Source organism: Python bivittatus, unplaced genomic scaffold (assembly GCF_059951505.1).
Source record: "Python bivittatus isolate LINGU-HERP-01145 unplaced genomic scaffold, Pbiv_v1 ctg000980_np1212, whole genome shotgun sequence".
NCBI classification, from domain to species: Eukaryota; Metazoa; Chordata; class Lepidosauria; order Squamata; family Pythonidae; genus Python; species Python bivittatus.
The window spans coordinates 39,324,982-39,345,000 of record NW_028277125.1 but is presented as its reverse complement, the minus strand read 5'-3'; the positions used below and the strand labels follow the sequence as shown (position 1 = coordinate 39,345,000).

The 20,019-nt window shown below is 37.5% G+C and overlaps 1 protein-coding gene across 2 annotated transcripts in view; it reads left to right on the top strand.

Moving 5' to 3' along the window:
* Positions 1–20,019, top strand: part of TSPEAR (thrombospondin type laminin G domain and EAR repeats) — a 39,104-nt gene that overhangs the window by 14,735 nt on the left and 4,350 nt on the right. The window contains exons 3-9 of one of the 2 annotated variants that reach the window (XM_088132197.1): positions 3,247–3,485; positions 4,496–4,586; positions 10,308–10,464; positions 13,255–13,386; positions 14,640–14,728; positions 16,269–16,455; positions 18,888–19,117. In XM_088132197.1, coding sequence (XP_087988323.1) covers positions 3,247–3,485; positions 4,496–4,586; positions 10,308–10,464; positions 13,255–13,386; positions 14,640–14,728; positions 16,269–16,455; positions 18,888–19,117 — 1,125 coding nt within the window. Of the gene's footprint in view, positions 1–3,246; positions 3,486–4,495; positions 4,587–10,307; positions 10,465–13,254; positions 13,387–14,639; positions 14,873–16,268; positions 16,456–18,887; positions 19,118–20,019 lie in introns of both variants that reach the window. The other variant, XM_088132196.1, reaches the window with a different exon arrangement.

Genomic DNA, 20,019 nt, shown 5'->3' with positions numbered 1-20,019 from the left:
AGAGCGAAGCCAGAATGAATGGGTTAGGACTGGAAGGAATATGTTCAGACTTCCTGGCTGAATAAACTGTCAGCCAGTGGAACAGGTTGCCACATTAAGTGGTGAGTTCTCCTTCACTGGAGTTCTTCAGAGGCTGGATGATCATGTGTCAGAGATTCTGAGTAGTGGACTAGACTAGACTTAGGCCTCTAAGATCATTCTATTATTCAAACACAAAAAGGAAAGAAAGAAAATACAACAATAATTGTCTATATAAGCACTGTAACAGTTCAGTTTCTAAGCAAATTAAACTTTGACCACGTAGAATCATATCATTCAGTCTTTCCTTGACGTCAATAGACCCCCAGTTCAAAGGCTGAAAGTTGACACATTTCATCAAGCCAGACTTTGGTATTTGGTATTCACGTGTCTTTCTAGGAAAACAATATGACCTTTTTGCAACAAACCAAGCACACCAAATCAAGCTATTCATATAGACACATTCCAAAATTTTGGAATATAACTTAACAGCACATAGACATCTATGATCATACCTTCCTTACAAGAACCTGGTTCACCATGGTAAGAATGTTCAACCACTGAGAAGCTATCAGTGGGCATGTCCAAAGCATGTATATTAATTTATCTTCAAATTTATTGCATTTCCAACATAAGAAGAGCAGCAACTAACATTTTTAATGTCTGCTGACAAATCAAATAGACCTCAAAAAGATTTTCTTAATGAACTAACATTTTAAGATAACAAGAAATGTATTCAACATTTTTAAAAACTATAGCCCATTGATTTTATAATACATGAAGCTATTCCAAATTTCTTGTTTATTACCCACATTTACTTTAGTAAAGCATTAAAATTATTGATAAAATGTCATTGTTGGTTTAACTCTAAAAGATTTTTTTCTAATATGTTCAAAACTGTAGAGGTTTTTCAGGCAGCTGATGCATCTGGTCCAAACAAACAGTATAACAAACGCATTAACTGAATGTATTGCCATTCATCTATTCAGCAAATTACATTCCTTTTGCAGTCTTTCAAAAGTTTTAAAAGTACCCTTTTAATGTCTGTGCGCTACTAGAAATACATGTGTGAGTAAACACAGTAGTATTGTACTACATTACAAGCGTGACTAATAAATATTAATGATGAATGAATGAAAGAATGCTATGGAAGAATGAAAAAATTCTAAAGAGGGATTTAATCCATTTGTGAAACATATTTATGCCTTGAAAAGCCTGTTTGTTTTAACTTGATTGGATCCTGAACTGTCTCTGCCCTGGCTTAATAGCCACTGTGTAGTAAAGAGGCAGATGGGTGCAATACTTACTAACTGGAATACTTACCCCTTTCTTAGGACTTGCTGCTTGGGGGAGAGAAGAAAGAGAAAAAAAAGAGGGTATCTGAGGGAGAATGAGTGTCCCCATTGACTTCTGCCTCTGGTCCTACCCCAACCCACCATGTGGTCCCCAACATATACCTCACAACAGGAAAAAGATTGCCAGTCACTGCCTCTGTGAAACTGATTATCCAAATGTGTTCCTAAAAACTGGAATCTGAAACCTTTGAATTTTAAGATTGGACCCAGATTAAGCAATCAGAACCGTTAATAAGGGCTAATGTGATGAGTGATAATTAGCACAATATTTAATAACTTCTTCAGTTTATCAGTACCTACTATATAAGCACAAGAGGCAACTTTCAAAGAAGACCTCCTACGAATTTACTACAAGAATCTACATGTACTGATATTTCATATTTAGCATGCAAGCTCTCTTATCTGATTGAAATCATTGTTTTAAACAGAGCATTAAATCTAGCAGTTTGTAGCTGTCTTACTATAACTGATAGTAAAGAGAAAAGAACCAGTTCAGCACTCATGCAGTAATAACACACCTGTTATTCACAATTAATAATATTAATTAATTAATTAATTAATTACTGTTTTTATCAAATTGATTTATATGCCACAAGCTTCAGTGTGATGTTTGACAGTGGCTAATATTAAGATTAAAATGTTAACATACAATTAAAAAGTAACAAAAAGCAAATAAAGTACGATCAATAGAGCCAGTTTGGTGTAGTAGTTAAGGTATCAGGCTAGAAAGCAGGAGACGTGAGTTTTAGTCCCGCCTTGGACATTAAGCAGACTGGGTGACCTTGAGCCCAGCCCTAGGAAGAAGACCACTTCCAAAACCTTGCCAAGAAAACTGCATGGGCTACTCCAGGTAGTCACCAGGAGTCAAGCCTGACTCAAAGGCACCAAAACAAACAAACAAACAAAACCCCACACACATATACAAAACAAAACAACTTCATAGTTCTAAGAACTAATTTGGTGTGATCCTTCTTTTTACCATTGGCTGTCGTGAAAATACATTATTTCTGTATTACGCTACCGTATTACAGTCAGCTTTGCTTACAGAATAAGAATACAAAAGTCCCAGGAAAGATGGATCTCAAAAGAAAAGAACAATTCTCAAAGCAGGAACATAATTTCTGTTGGAATAGGGCAAAAATCAACGAACAAATTCTTTATATCCAAATTGTCTTTTAAGGTATTTGCATGACTGCTATATTTTTATACACCTGGAAGTGTTCATAATGAATAAGCTTTCATTTACTCCAGTCCAGGGGTGGAAAGAAAGCTGATCGGTTACAGAAAATGAGAGCTTGGTGGAGAAAAAGGACTGGATTAAACGGTGAAAAGATCTGTGAACTTGATTCTGGTGCTGATCACAAATTCTTGGGCTCAGTATATGCTCAGCCTTAATCCAAGGTGTTCCTTACCTGAGACACTATTTTGTATTATGCCAGAAAGCCTGCAGGGGGAGTGTGTTAAGTGAGGGCACGTGATGAAATGTGCATAAATCTTTGGTCATCATGGTTAGCAGAGAACACCTACGAAGAGAACTCCCCATTTCTTTCTAGCTTATCTAACTAGAAAAGCCAACCCAGATCCCTATATACGTTGTCCAGATTATGATTTATTAGGAAGACAGATGTAAATAAAAAGGAGCAAAAATGGTCATGAGTACATAGTGCATGTGCACAACTGAAATTCCTGTAAATTGCATAAGTGCCTTTCTTACGTACACTCAGTGTTTAACAAATGTCACAATAATTGTTATATTTTCTAATCCTCTGAGTCCAGGGATCAATGTAGCTTTACAGTATTCTTACCTAGTCCAAAGCTAGTATAAGAAAATAATGCCTTTCAGGCTAACTGGCTTCATTAACTATGTTTTCAGAGAAATGAGTACATCTTCACAGTTTTGGATGAAAACAGTGACACGCTGCAGCTCGGACTCCGATATTCACAGAGTAAACTTCACTTTCTCTTCTGGAGCAGAGACCTTCTGAATGGTTGGCAGACACAAGTTACTTTTCGGGATATCTTTTTGGCGGACAACCAATGGCACACGCTTGTATTGGCAGTATCTCAAGGCTCTTTTTCGCTTACTGTGGATTGCAGCATCCCCACAGATGTGTACGTGAAGCACGTACAATTCAGGGGTAATTTAACCATAACCACCTCTTGCAGTTGGGGCTGCAAGAGGTTTGGCACTCCCCAGCTGGGCACTCATTCAGTGCATGTTGATTTCTCCATGAGAGCTATTTTCTCACCTAAATAGGACAGGTTCTTCTGTTTTGTAATCTAGAAAATTTAGTTGCAGGTATGTTAGGTAACCAAAGATGTGAGATATGGGTGTCATAATTCTGTTACAGTAATCAAGGAGCATTGATAACACATACCAATTTCATTCATAGCAGAGGAACATTTGTTAGGCAAGGCAAATCCATATGAATATGTGAAATTACTACATTGATGAAATTGCAACCCCCCCCCCACCCCCAAGAATCCTAATTCTTAACACCCCAAGTTACAAGCACCAAGTTATGGAAAATATATTACAGTATAACCATTGTCTGGTCATCTCAGGATTTTCAAAGGATGGGTAACAAAAAATATTGGGACATTAAAACAACAACAACAACATGCCATTGAACAGGGCATGGACACTTTTTCAGAGTAGCCCAGCACAACTGGAAGCCCTCCAGGAGGCAAAAATTAGCTTGAATGGCAATGAAATGCAAATTGCCTGTCAGTTCCCAAACATACACATGAATTGCTGTGCTAGCTATGCTATTATCACACGTTTCTCAGTTTTGTGAGTTCAAAAGATAAATATTTAAAGAGAAAGTGTACACAAAGTGCATGCAACAATAACAATGATCACAAAATGCATTCTGTATGAAATTATATATATTTGAAAATGCATATTTTGTGTGAACTTAGAAACAGTTGCAGACAGAATCAGAAAGAGAGAAGACTGAATGTAAATGCTAGAAAAATGAACCAAATTCACTTATTCCCACTCCAGGCAATCCAGACAATTTAATCAGAGCTCTACTTTAAATCAGAGTGCTCTCATTCTGTATTTGACTTTATAGTTCACAATCATGGATTCATATAACTTCCTTTTTCACTTGTTTTAGGATTGCAGATACTGCTTTTCCAGCTTTCTTGACTATGACAGGAACCCGATTTTATATAGGAAATAGAAAGAGAAGAAAAGGTTTATTTACTGTGAGTATAACTGCCAATATTCATCGTTCTGAAGAGGTTATTCTAATTATTCTGGTGACAGTTACCCACACTTATTATATTTGGGTTGCAATTTTTTCCTATCCATTTATTTTAGTTTCATATGATTTTCTGTCAAAGCTTCTCCACAAGGAATCTTGAGAGTTACTGTTTGATGAGAGTCCAGGGAATTGTTAGGCGTTCACAGTCCCTCTATGAAAATATAGTTCCAGGATAACCTTGGAATGGAAATCAGGATGAAATCGAGTATGCAAATTAGGACAGTTCCTATTTAGGGTTCCAACTGGCCACTATTACCAAATAAAGCATTTTAAGCCTAGTTCACTCCCAGTTTTTTTCTGTTTTTCTTTTACAACTGTTATTTAAAATTCTTGAGTAATTCAGCATGCTCACTTATTTTTTGTGGGGTGTGGGTTGGAGGGGAGCTTTCTTTAAGGTTTCCACTAGCTCCATTTTGGTTATGCCACATATTACCTGAATTTGCTTAGCAAGTTTTACTTATAAATGATATTTCAATCATGAATTAAAACAGCTATAAGGCATTAAGTTGGACAAGCCTAACTTTGGACAACTCTTACAACTCTGTGTCTATTCTCTCTTCCCCAGTTTCTCAGAACCAAACCAAGATTTCAGATGTTCAGGAGAAAAAGCTTACCTTAATCTCTGCTGAACTGCTTTATCTCAACCAGCTCATTTGCTTATCCATCTAAATATTTCCTAAATTTACCAACTGGGAAGTATGGCCTTTTGGCTATTCAACCTTGCAGAAGATGTCATTCAAACGTACATGCCAGAGTCCTTTTGATTGCATTTTGCATAAAGTCAGTCAAAATAGTTTTATGAAGTTCTCCACAAAATTTGTGGGCAGAGAAATAAGGTGGATGATTTATTTTAATTTCTCCATGGGAAGGAAAAGAATTCCAACAATTTCTTTAAAAGCAAGACCCCATCCTCTTAGTGGTGACAATAGTAGTACTACTAAAAATGCCAATGGGTGAAGCTATCCCATGATGTCATCTCTTGATTTAATGAAGGCTGATTATAGATCACAAGAGAGAGGATTCTGCAGTGTAAGAAGTGACATTCATTGCAAATACACATATACAGCAATTTTGTAACTAAATCACTGTAACACCATCACGTTCCACCCATGAGAACTGATCCAAAATTATCTTCTTCAATGAAAGCAAGTTCTCTTTTATTAGAATGAACACTGGTAAGAAAAAAATGCTGGAGAAGTTCTCTCAGCCCAGCACTAGGTTTGTAAATAACTTAATTATTTATTTTTAAAATATTGTATAACTACCATGTTAAAACAACTCTGGGAAGGCATTGCCCCAAAGAGCAAGTGTTTATTTATTTTATTTATTTATATTTCAAATTTGTCACTGCCCATCTCACTGCCGAGTGACTCTGGGTAGTGTTCTCTATCTTTGCCACTGGTTCAAGTAAGCTGACCTCCTCTTCTCCCTGTTCCCATATTATATATAGGTATTTAAATGGAGGCATTAATAAAGACTGACATTTCTGCAATAACCAACAGTACATTCTGTTCAAACATCATAAAACTCTCAATGCAGACAAAGTTCTGCACAAGATCAGATGAACAGCTTTGTTCTTCCCATACCCAATTACACCAAGAGAAGCCCAAGCCCTAATCCTATGGGAACACTATAATTTTCCTTCTTCCCTGAGGTATTTCCAAATAAATTGCAAATACATAGATAGAATGGCTTCTTTTCTATTTTGGATTAGTGGTGATCTTTTTTTGCTATTTTTTCAGATGAGTCAGCAACAAACTTTCTGAACAGATGTTGCAACAAATAACATAGTATATTCTCTGATTAGTATTGGGCGGTACAATTAAGCAAAAGATAAACTTCTTTCTTCCTCTAAACTAAGGGAAGAAGTGTTGAGAGTGGTTGAAAGAGGTATCTGGTTCAAGATAAGTTTGGGTATAGGGAGGATGGTGTAAAAGTAGCCAAAGGGAGTACAAGATAGGAGTTGATGATAAGCATACAAAAGCAATGGGGAGTAAACCAAATACTCAAAAGTATCACTACAAACATCACCTAAAGAAATCTCAAAGTCAAAGCAGAGTACCTGAGATTAGAAGGAAACATGGATATAAAACATGGTGGAACTGTGATAATCAATAGAATTCACTTCTTAGATACTTCATTATTTCTTTAAAACATGTTTACAGCTTAATAAAATTCCCAGGAAGGCTTGTAAAGTCATACAAAGAAGATAGATGACAGAAGAATGAAAATCTAGAGAGATAAAACTTGGCAATATAAAAATAGAAGTCATTGGTATAATGGCAAATTTGAGCAGATTAAAAGGTGTTTATCTGGTGGTGGAAGGACACTAAACCCAGTGCCAGAAGAACTGCTCTGGGAGGGCATATCCAAGAAGGTGTGATGAAATGGTAGTTACTTGCATTCCACTAAAGTAAGTGAGGGATTAATTGGGCCCTTCTTTATAAGAAAGATGGGGCATAATGCCAGAGAATGTGGAGGGAAGTGTGAGAAGAGAGGAAAGGAGACATCAGTATCTAGAAAAGAAAAGAGACATTGGTAGCCATTGCAAAAATGTAAACGTCACTCTATAAGTAAACACTGAGTTCTGTTTTTTTAAGCAGACACAACTTACATCCCATGTTATCTGTTCATATAATATTTTTGTAAAATAAAGTTTTAATTGTTTATAAACAGCTGGTCCCCTGATTAAAGGAGAGTCGTAATATAATTAATTCCCTTTCCCCGACATTTAAGATCCTGCTCAAACAAAGCTGATAAGGGAGAACATAACATCAATACCTTTTAAGTTTAACATTTTGGGGAGGTAACAGCAAGATTTTAAATTATATTTATTTATCCTAAAATAAACTTAGGAGAAATTAGGCCACTTCTGACCAAATAAAGGTAGTCCTTGGTTAACAACCATGAGTTCAGCAACTGTTCAGTTATGACTGCGCTGAATGAGATTTATGGCCATTCCTCAAAGTTGTGACCCTCACAGCATCCCCGTGGTCATGTGATCATGATTTGGGTGCTTGGCAACTGGCTCACAATTACAATGGTCACAGTGTCTCACAGTCAGGTGATTGCCATTTGCAACCTTCATGGCCAGCTTCCAATAAACAAAGTCAATGGGGAAGCTGTCAGGAGGTCACAAATGGTGATCATGTGACATTGTGCCTAACAACCATGCAGGATTTGCTTAATGACCACAACTGGAACTGCTGGAACTGCTGTCATAAGTCGGCACAGTCACGTGACGTCACGCTTTTTGACAGCATTGGTTACTGACAGAGTTCCCAGTCCCAATTACCGTTGTTAACCAAGGACTATCTGTAAACTCAGTTTTGCCACCTTAGACTTCCAGGAAAAATGAAAATCGCTCCTCTCTGGTCATCACTTGCTCCAATTTAAAAGACCTGTGGGCGTTAGGGAATGGCTTCTGATAATATTCTTGATAAGCAGCCAGGCTCCTATGGAATGAAGGCCTTCTTTTAGACATCCAAGTCCCAAATGTGTTGCATTCTAAAAGGTAAAGTTCAGGTCTAGTGATACAACCTAAAGAAAAGACAGAAAGTAAAGCCTGGTACACCTAACACACATAAGAAGAAACTGTCACATAAGAAAACAAATCAGAGTCAGTTTGGGCATGAGAAAGATACAGTGTATGAAACAAATGAAGCTGTCAAGGCAGAATGGTAGCATCATCCTTAATGTGACAGATTACCTGGATTAACAGGGTTTAACAATACATGTAACAAACTGGTGTATAATGTTCTAAACTGTACTCTCATACAAAGCAGCCTCAGGGTTTGGGTTTTTAGAGTCTTATGGGATTGGATTACTTTTTACTAGAACTCTGACAGCCAGTTTGGTGTAGTGGTTAAAGGCACCAGGCTAGAAACCAGGAGACTGTGAGTTCAAGCCCCGCCTTAGGCATGAAGCCGGCTGGGTGACTTTGGGCCAGCCACTGTCTCTCAGCCCTAGGAAGGAGGCAATGGTAAGTCACTTCTGAAATATTGCCAAGAAAACTGCAGGGACATGTTCAGGTAGTTGCCCAGAGTCAACACTAACTCAAAGGTGGATACACACACACACACGCACAAAACCCTCTGAGAGTCACTAAACAGACTCAAGCAAAAAATAAGTAGCTCAGATGGGTGGATGAAAGGTAAGAATTAAGGAACAGAGTGCCTCTGAGCGTATGCTCAGTCCAGGGGAAAAAAACTACCCTTCTGTTTTCACTCCAATATTATTTTTTTTTTTATTTCAGCAGTCAACTTATTTTTAAAGATGCAACTGATGCTGACAGTGGGCTGGGATTCTCTTGTTGTGGAAGTTGAAGTCTGATAGTAGTTTCTACATTAAATTCTACAGCAGATAAAAACAGCTTTGTAAATAACCAAGTTCTTTTGCATTCAGAAAAGCATATTTATTTTTTGAAATAATTTTTTGCAGGAAAATGCCTTTTCCCTTCCTAATGCTTTGGAGTATAGCTCAGCAGCTATTTATTGTACTTCCTTTTTAAACAATGTTGATTGAAATGTTCTCTACTGTTATCAGACAGAGCTTTTGTAAAGATAGGTAGAATAAACAGGCAGTGAAAAAATACTAGCTGAAGTGGTTTATACTGGTTTTATCTTGCCCTTTAAGTGATACATTTAGCTCAGGCTGTGATTTCAGAAAGCCCAAAGCAGACATCTCAAGCTTGAATATAGTGAAAATGCAAATGGATTCACCACATCTGTTGGGCATGTGCTCAGTATAGGTGACTGGACCAGGAATATTACAGCAAGACTAGAACTTGCTGGAACATAGTACTGTAGTCCATTAGGGAGTTCAAAATTAGACCTAAGAGACTGAAAATAAATTTTGACAAAATTCCATTGAGAGAAAAACATTAAAGGGGTTCAGGTTATGTATCTGGAGGTTCTTTGATGCTTTTCCAGATGAATGAAAGTCTTAACGAAGCTATCATTCCAGACTAGGGGTGTACAATTGGAGTGGGGCATTCAGGGTCTTGTTCAAACCTTCTTAGATAGCCTAAAGCCTGTTGATGTATTTAAGCTCAATTGTCACATGCTCAATTGTGCTGGTGTAGTTTATTTGTACTCAAACGGCTACTTTGAGATCTGTAATGGAATATTTGGAGGTTATTGAAGTTGGGTCTTCCTTCATTCCTTTTGCTTTGTTATTTCTTTGTCCTTATTTTGAGTCCTGATGTTTTCTTCCCATTAATTCTTTTGTGCAAAGTCTGGTCTGTTTGTCCTACATAGCATCCAGAGGGGCGTTGCTGGTAGGTGGCAAGAAGCAAGTCCTTTGATCACAGCCCAAAACAAAGGCCAGTGCAAACATAAGATGTGATTTTTATCGAAGTACAGCTAGCCCAACCTTGAAATTTGTTTTGAGAGGCCGATCTCTGTTTTCAAACACATTGCAATTGTGTTTGAAGCAATTGACAGATAGTACCTCTTAATGCATCAAGAATATTTTTCTCTCATGGTCTCACACATGTGGAAATAGGGGGTTGGATTTTAAGGTCAGAGGTGTAGCTTCTAGGCTGACTTAAGTCCTATCCTCCTCCTCCTCCTCCTCCTCCTCCTCTGTGGAAAATCACCAACTATTGTCCCCAGAAGAGCTTTTGATATTGATTCCCTAGTCTTTCTTCCTCTCTTTTCAGGGCTTGATAAGGCAGCTAGTCCTGTTGCCAGGATCTGATGCCACTTCAAGGATGTGCACTGGCATGAATTTTAATCTAGCAGTGCTGTCCATCCCCCAAATTCTGCAGGATCTGCCTGTGAAACCTGCGGGCAATGAGCTGCTGAAATACCCTTACGGTTAGTAAAATAAAACATAATTTTTCAGGTGGTTTGTTCACCAGCTTGTATTAAAAACTACAGACCAGAGCAATGTTGCAATTTTACCAAATGTCTGGAAACAGTGAAGCTCTTTTTTAGGGATAGATGCTAGTTAATAACTAGAGTATTGAACCATTGAAATCACTGCTGCATTCTGGATCAGTTGACAGTCTGGATCAGCCTTATGTAAAGTATAGTACAGATTTTAATGGCAGGCATTCCAGAGGCTAGGCAACTTTGTCTGCTCTTTAAAAAGTTAATCAGAATCAGACCTGGCCAGTACTCGCATGGGAAACCACTATGCAAATCCCAGAGATGTAAGCAAGACTGGGGAGTGAAAAAAGGGAAAGGCAATGGTAAATCACTTTTGCATTTTTGCCAAGAAAACTACATGACATTACCAGTCAGGAGTTCAGCTTGGCTTGAGTACAGCTCTACTTTTAGCACTGTGGCTAGATCTCTTTTCCCCAGAGCTTCTGGGAAAAACTTTGGGTGGTAAAAAATACTTCCGCTCACAGGTATTACAGGTGAAGGTGGGGGATCCAGAGTATTTCCAGGTGGAGGCTCAAGTCATTTACTGTGCTAAGCCATGGATTGTTTAACCACAGTAAATCACAACTGACTGAGTTAAAATGGGTTGTTAAGCTATAGCCTACATGAAGTCAAAACCAGCAAACCACAATAAGACTTAGTGCTTTATGCACAAAGCCTGTGTATTTCCTTGGAAAGTGGTACACCAGCCCATTTGCAGAAGTTCAGGACCTACTCAGCATGGCTAACAGTGTGTTCAGGAATATCCCCCATCCCTAATCTAGCTTATCTCTTCCTTCCATTCCCCTACACTCCCCATCCACAATGCCATACAGCCTGAACTGAGCTTCAGGAAATCGACTGCATTGCAGGATTTGAGGAAGGGCCACCATTCACTTTCTTATAACCAGACATTCATATCCTCATATCACCTTCCCCCATCATTTCATATAGTAGTTAAGTACCTTGAGAAGCAAAAGAGTACCCTGTGGGATTCCTTAGGATAATATCCAAGGTGTTGAGTCCCATAACATAACTGTCCCATAACATAACTGTCTGGGAAGACTAACGGCCATTGCTTTGCTTACATGGCTTAATAAAACATCAACATTGAGGCACATTGGATAATGAGACTAGGACTCATGTGTGTGTGTGTGTGTTGTGCATGAAGGTGTATAGTCGCAAATGACTACTTGTTGAAAGCTGGAAACCAGAAAGGAAACAAAAGAATTATATGCCTATCATAATTGCTAAGAACATCAGCTATTGTGTTTCTTGGCATCTCTTAGAACTTAAGCCAATTTCTCTAAGTTTTGTGTTCAGTCTTGTTATCATGAGCGAGTCTGACAATCACAAGCTTTGCTAGAAAAGCTGAAATATAATGTTGTAGGTCTGTTTTGCATAGCTGTTTTTTCTTCATGGAGATAATTTCCACATAAGGGAAGATCAATACATCATCATGTGTGAAATGGATGTATTCATTTTGCTTCAAGTACCTGGGTTTGGAAGCCAATGCTGCTTCTCAATTCTTGTAATTGCAGCAAAACAAACAGGCCAATTTCACACGATAGTATACAATTTTTTCTAGATGGAAATATTTCCATGTAGGAACTAGTTCACAAAAATTGGGTCTATGGAATGGGAATGAGTGGATTTCCATTTAGAAGGTAAGTGTCTGGGTGCCTGTTGAATCATGGCTGTGCTCAATGATTTTAATAGCACTGGGTAGAGGGAAGCAGAGAGTCAGTGAACTAAAACCCATATTCATATTGGCTATGTTCATATGTTACACTTCCCATGGTCTACCTGACTGTGGGTTCCTCAATTTTTCATTTCTGGCTCTGTAGGATACAGTTTGAGTTTAAACAGTATTCTAGGTTAACTCATGTTGGGTTAGTTTGTGGTTCAGTATGTTGGGAGAACATGGCTTTAAATACTGTTTAGAACTCAGTCCAAGAAATGGTTACAATGCTTAAGCTTTATTGAAGTCATTAGTTCAATGATGAATGATAGGTTATCCCAAATATTCTCAAAATCAGTTATTTTGACACATGAAAATCAGAATGAATTACACTAGTATTTGCTCACCAGGATTTGAGACCTCCGTCTTCAGGCGGGGAATCTATATTTGGTCTCTCTCTCTCTCTCTCTCTCTCTCTCTCTCTCTCTCTCCATCTTTTTAAAAAATATAGAATTGAATGTTAAACTAATTCTTACTTAGTGAAACTCAAAAGACCAGCAAATGTATGTTATTGCAGCATCTAGACTGCAGTGGTTAAGTTAATTGGTTAAATCTGGGAATATTATAATTGCCAGCAGCAAACAAAGCAGGAGAAAAACATCTTAGATCTGTATAGATTTGTTAATAATGCTTAGTAAAAAAACATTTGGTGTTACTTATACCAATAAATATCACAGAATCAATAGGTCTACTCTAAACACCGCTAAGCCTAGGTACAGCCAAATATGCAGAAGGTCCATAAGAAGAGAATGGAATTTTTATTTTTATTTTTTTAAATGACCTTTCCAGTGCATTCAGTTATTTGTAGAAATACACTATAAGTGTTTAAGTGTTCTCTGAAAGAATATGAGTATTTATATTTAAAATGTGAGTAATATTCTAAAGTGATATATTCTGGTTTTATACTGTGCAATAGGTAGATGTACACCATGATAACATTTCTTTCAAAGTCAGAGCAAGTTTTGATCTGATCCCATTTGATTGTTGTTGATGTTCAGAAGCAGACATGAAGGTGACTTTGGGTTCCCGTCCTCTTTGCACCAAGACTGAAAGTGGCCAATTCTGGTTAAACATTGCTAAGAAAGGACTATATATCTGTACTGGGAATGAATGGATTTCCATGCTAGAAGGTGAGTGCTTTCTGAATATTATTGAATTATGGATGCTTGGAACTTTTGATAGTACTGGTTTATGGAATGTAAATATTTGGGCATTAAACTTGTCCCTGAAATCTCAAATCCTAACTCTCTTTGCCTGTTGTCTTATATAAATTAAACCAAAATATGTGTCATTGAAATAAATACTTCTGTCTCCCTTTCCATCAATGTCCATCTCCCCTCCTTCTATTGTCTCATTTGTCTGTTTCATCTTGAGAGATTCTTGGAATAATACTTTGCAGGGTATCGTTAACACATGTTGTGGTATTCATGTGCAGATTGCATGCATGCACTAAAGCCAATGTGGTTTGACAGCCATTTCCATGCTCCCCAGACAACTCTGGACAATTGATTTCAGGGAAGTTGCAGAAGGAGAGAAATCTCTAACTACACATTCTGAGTCCTGTTAAAATCCCTAGGATTCTTCGAGGGATATTTTATGGTATCAGTATGCCTAAACAGTGCCATGCGGAACATTTTTTTCCTAATAGAAGTCATGTAGTTCAATGACAGAAAAATTGACATATATTTCAGAGAAAAAGATAATGTTGGTGGAATTCCAAGGATGGAATGTAGTACAATAATCTCTCCTGTAATATATAGCCTCCTGGTTTCTCATGTTTCTATTAAATCACAAAGGAAAGATATCATGCAGGAAATTCTTCTTTCCAGATTAGTAAATGTAAATAGCTAGGCAGGCTTCAAAGTGGTTGAAAAATGTGGACCCAAAAACTATATTACCAACAATAGCATTATCCACCATCTCCAACAAAAAGCACCATGGAGAGAAATTCAAATGAAATTATCCCACATCCTGAGTACAACATAGAAAAACAGAAGCCGTTTTTGCAAGAGAATTAAACTTCTGAGAAATTGCATTAATAATAAGTACATACAGATAGACAATGAGAAAGACAATGAGAAGAAACTATGCTGAAAATATATTTGTCAGGAAGGAACATAACTAGTTTCAACAAGGTTTATAAGGGAGTTATAATGCTGTGAGTAGAGTGACTAGATCTTTATTTGGATTTAAGTAATTTTGAATAAGATCAGGCAGGATGAGTAAAAGAGTTTGGAAAAGAATTCAAGATCCAAAACACAAGCACACTGAAAGAAGAATGGGAGATGAAAAAGGCCAGGAATAATTATTCTATTGGATCATCATCCCTCTAGAATTCCCTTGATAGTGACAGTTGGTTTTCTTGCTCCCTGTCACTTTCTAGTTGAAGAAAGATTGGACTATTTGGAAGAATACCAGAGTTTAGCTACAAATTCTGAAACATTGGGCATTGAAATCTTCGTCATCCCTAAGGTGGGTCTCTTTGCAGCTACTGCCAATCGCTTCACTCCTCCTGGATCAGCCATTTACAAATGGATTGATGAAAAATTTGTGCCTTATCAAAATCTCCCCACCAACCAAGCTCAGTCCTGGAAATTCTTCATTGTAGGAAAAAAGGTAAAGTGTAAATAATGACTTGGTATTCTTCGATTCAATTTGAGTTAATCAAAACTGTTGTTGAATAATTTCCCCAGACCTAGACAAAATAGGTGTTGCATTTTCTGTGATGAAAGACAATTACAATAAGGTAGAGTTCAGTTTTTTTGAGAAACTTACTGAAGATGTTCAGGATCATTCAAAGATGAGCGCTGCTAAAGGCTGGTTAGCAGAAACAAATCTATGCCCTACTTAGAAAACGCCCATTTTTTAAAAACAATTGTGAGAATAAAATGAAGAGACCTTGAGCTCCTGGCTGGAAACTGACATAGATACCTAAAAAACATACAAAGAAATACGACTTTCTCCTAAGTAAATGTGTATTTGAGTATCCACTTCCCCAGTATTTGCCAGATGTGTTGGATTGCAGTCCCCATCATCTTCACCTTCTTGGGAAGGCTGGAGAAAGGTCTGCAGCCTCATTTTGGTGGGCAACATGTAAGAGTATTCTAAACTGCCTTTGCTTGTTTGTTTCATTACCTGCTTTAGCTTGCATTACCGTCATCTGTTTTTGTTATTTTATTGTGAGGGAGTCTGAGAACACTGGCTGAAGAGCAGCCTATAACTATTAAAAAAGAAGCAAGGCAACAGATGCTGGAAAACTCTATTCTGCTTCATTTTCAAACTATTATTTTAGTGAGTGGGGAGTTTTCATAAAAAGAAATCAGGGGAAAAAAAATCCACTGTGGGTGCATCCATTCTGATTTCAGCCAAAATCTAGAGTAAGGAGGGACAATCTTTTGGTGGCCAGGAGCAAGACACAACATATTGGGGTGGCAGGAGCTGGATCCACAATGGGTGGGGCTTGATCATGCATATGGCTGAGCCATTTTTCCTGGGTATTGGGAAAAGTGTATTGGAGTTTTCTTTTCTTTTTTATTATATTGCATACATTACAGCATATGAAATAGTTAGAACATGCCTTCTTCCCCTCAAAATATATCTGGTACAGAAACTGTTCCGTTTAAAGTACAACTGTAGAATTTACATGCTTCTTTCATAACAGTATAATTATCATGTAAGGGAGACTTAAGAGGAAATCTGTCAGCTTTTTGTAAATATAGCTTATCTGTCCCACTGTATCTCCAAATATCTATGATGCTAACAAAGCTTCAGGAGAATTCATATTCAGATTTGGCCTACTTTGGAGAATCCCTGCTTGGATCCAAATACCTAGTGAATCTTTCTGAAATCATGAATCAGCCCTATTCTATCCCAATTCAGCTAAAAATGATGCACGCCCTTAAATGCATCTCTTTAATTCATATTACATTAAAAATGAAGTCTACCATTTTTGTGTTTTTGGTTGTTCTGTGCAAAAGGAATGTCTAAATTGTTGTGGCTTCTTGTTTTTCAGCTTTTCCTTGTAGTGGCTAATCTTGGACAGAATGCAAGGGGTCGTGAGTTTTCTGTAATTTATAAGTGGAACTACAGAAAAGAGAAGTTCACCGTGTTCCAGAGGATTGCCACCCACAGTGCTAGAGATTGGGAGGCATTTGTCATTGATGGAGAGACCTTTCTTGCAGTGGCTAATCACAGAAAAGGTATCTGAATTCTTTTTTTTGCTGAATCTGCATATGCAAATTTCCTTTCCTTTGTCATTGACACTCATTATAATCTGAATTTTGTCATCTTTATTGACACAGGATTTGAGCCTTCAGGCGTTTATAACTAGTGGAGAGGCAATGATGGGATACCAGCCTGAATGGCTTGTAAAAAAAACCACCATCTATCAACCTGCATTGGGCTGGTGTGGTAGATTATGGTCTATAACCTTCAGTGAAGAGGCCTTCATCCTGAAATGGATTGATTCATGCTGATGATGATCATATTATTATGCAAATGATCAACATGGATACAGATGATGTAACCTTGAATTTAGCAATCATTGAGATTTAATGGTCACCCCTAAATCAGTGTTTCTCAACCTTGGCAACTTTAAGATGCGTGGACTTGAACTCCCAGAATTCCCCAGCCAGCAGTTCAAGTCCACACATCTTAAAGTTCCAAGGCGGAGAAACACTGCCCTAAATAGTCCATCAAATCAAAGTTTCATTATGTTTATGTCTTTCTATCCTACTTTACAAGGCTGCATTCAGAGACATAGTATCTGATCCTGGAGGAAGCACAGAACTGTCATGGTTAATAGTCACTGGCAGCTTTAATCTCCATCAGTTTGTCTAATTCCAGTTTAAAATTGTTTGGGATACAGGTAGAATCAACTGAAACGTTTGCGAAACTGTCTGATGATCTCTGAAATAAGAGTGTACTGACACCAAGTGGTCTGTTGAAATAATACAGTACTGTCCTATAGAAAGAATTCTAGTCTCGTCTAAAAAGATTTATGTAGTTTTTAAAAAGTCTATATAGCTATGTAAAGTGTTACATGTGAAGAAAAGTATTTTAGTTTTATGAAGTAAGCAAGGATGATGTGAAAATAAAATGTATCATATTAGTCAGGTACTAGCTGTTCTCTTCATTACTTCTGCAGAAATAAATAAGTTAGGGGAAATGATTAAAATCTTTTGCTGAACTCATTAAAAAGTTTTATTTCTCATCCTTGCATGCGACTCTCTTTTCTCCCATGTCACTCATGTTCCTTTTTTCTTGCAAACCACTATATGCTTGGGAGACAGAAGAATTTCCACTTTTAAATTAGCACTTAGTTTAAAAAGTAACTTAGAAGCAGTAGTCCACAAAGGATGGTATTTCACTTGGAAACACTTTGCTCTATATAGACTGAATTAACATCATGTTCCCAAGATTCAGACTTGCATGGTCCCTCTTTTTCTCCTTCTTCTTCTCTAGGGTCACTGGAGAAGAGACACAATTATTCATTTACACTTTTAAATTTATGGTCTGTTACTAAGTCACAGCCTAGGGATTTTTGGTTAATTTAAACTTGTAAGCAACTGAGACAGAATCTTAAACTATACTTTTAAAACTAATCAGAGTGTTCTGGGGAGTCCTTGGGGTTCTCTGAGTTTGGTTCTTTTCTTGCAAACGTTTCATTACCCAGCTAGGTAACATCTTCAGTGCTAGAATGGGATGCGGTTTGCTCTCTATTTAATAAACTGTGGCCTGCCTTGCCAGTGCTGGTGGGGGTTTTGTTTTGTTCCTCTGGTAGTTCTTTGATTAGCATATATTTACTGCTTGATTGTGTGCCTGATGGTAACCTTTGCTTATCTGGATGATGATTGCTGGTGAGGCAATCTTCTGGTCTTTTGTCTCTTTTGAATAGACTTAACCATAGTTAAGTCTATTCAAAAGACTTAACCATAGTTTTAACTGGAAAACTGTCAGCACTTTAGACCAAGCTAAATCCAAAAATGCAAGAGCATTCTTGGAAGCTTGGTATTCAGATAAGGCAGCAATTAACAGACACACAGAGATAAACAGCATCTACATACTATTCAAAAGAGACAAAAGACCAGAAGATCGCTTCACCAGCAATCATCACCCAGATAAGCAAAGGTTACCACCAGGCACACAATCAAGCAGTAAACATATGTTAATCAAGGAACTACCAGAGGATCAAAACAAAGTCCTCACCCCCACCAGCACTGGCAAGGCATGCCACAGTATATAAATAGAGAGCAAACCCCATCCCATTTCAGCACTGAAGATGTTACCTAGCCAGGTAATGAAATGTTTGCAAAGAACCAAGCTCAGAGAACCTCAAGGACTCCACAGTTCAACCCTGAGCTACGCATATTCACCTCTAGAGTGTTTTGGCTTTTCATTTAAGAGTAAGCCATTGTCTTCATTACATGTATCATGTTTCTTCTTTTCATTTTCAAGTTCTGGCTTGACTTTCCTCATCAAACTAATTTCAAAAACTCATTAAATGAAGTCAGTAATCAACATTTCTAAAATCAAAGATAGTCTTGTGTTTGTGCAACTTTCACCTCATCCTGTTTTGCCATGTTTTTGATACCACCTCCATGCACATTATCTTTTCCTTACTCCTCTCTAGGAGATAACCACAACATCAACAGTGTCATATATAGGTGGAACTCTAGAAGAGGGCTTTTTGAAGCCAATCAGACCATTCTTACCTCAGGAGCCTACGACTGGGAATTTTTCAGTATTGGCCCTTATTCCTTTCTGGTGGTGGCCAACACATTTAATGGAACATCAACCAAGATCTACTCTCACATCTACATTTGGCTCAATGGAAGTTTCCAGCTTTTCCAGTCAATCTTGGTAAGATATAACAATGGGAAAACCAGTTTGTTTAAATGCTTGGGCAAAGTTCTAATCAAACAATAAAATTTTTATCCATAGTATATAAATATGCATATTGGGGGATATGAATTGTGCATATAGAGTCATCCTCTGGGGGAGATGGGTGGCATATAAATTTAGTAATAAATAAAATAAATAAATACAGAACAAGGCAAAAGTGTTCAAAAGTGAAAAAAAAAAGCCATTGGTAGTAGGTGAAGAAATAAAGCTCTGGTTTGATGACCTCCCCTCAAAGGCCCATCATTTGGGCTAATGGAGAAAAATGGGAGCTGAACAGGAAAACAGTCCCACTTCCTCTCAGTTTTTTTTCCTGCAACTTCCATTCCTCAACAAAATCTTCCCCATTGGTTAGTATCAAGTTAAGGGTAGGTCATCCTCTTTGTCCAATTTTGGAAGGAGTAAATTATCAGCAAAATTAATTATAAATCTGTCATCATTTTCTTGCCTTGAATTAACAGAATCTGGCACTGGGCCTCACTGCTTAATGGTGCTGCTTTTGGAATGATTCCTTATGAAGGAACATATTTTAACAATGTTTCAACAATATCAAAAAACTACAGTACATGGATTTTTTTCACACACACCTTAACAGAAACCTGTAGGACTATATCAGGGTTAAGAGACTTTTCTGAAGAATTCTACATTGCTTTCCAATTTTAGCACTCTGTTTTCCAGGCACAACTCCAAAGACTATCTTCATGGAAGAAAAATTGATATTGTAGCCAGCCATTCCCAGCTACTTTGAGACAACCATAGAATCAATGTCAAAATTCACAAATATAATTGTGTTAGCAGTTAAAAAGATAGGTCTGAGATGTTTTGTCTCCAATGATATCTGCTCCTAGAATAGGTCCCTGATC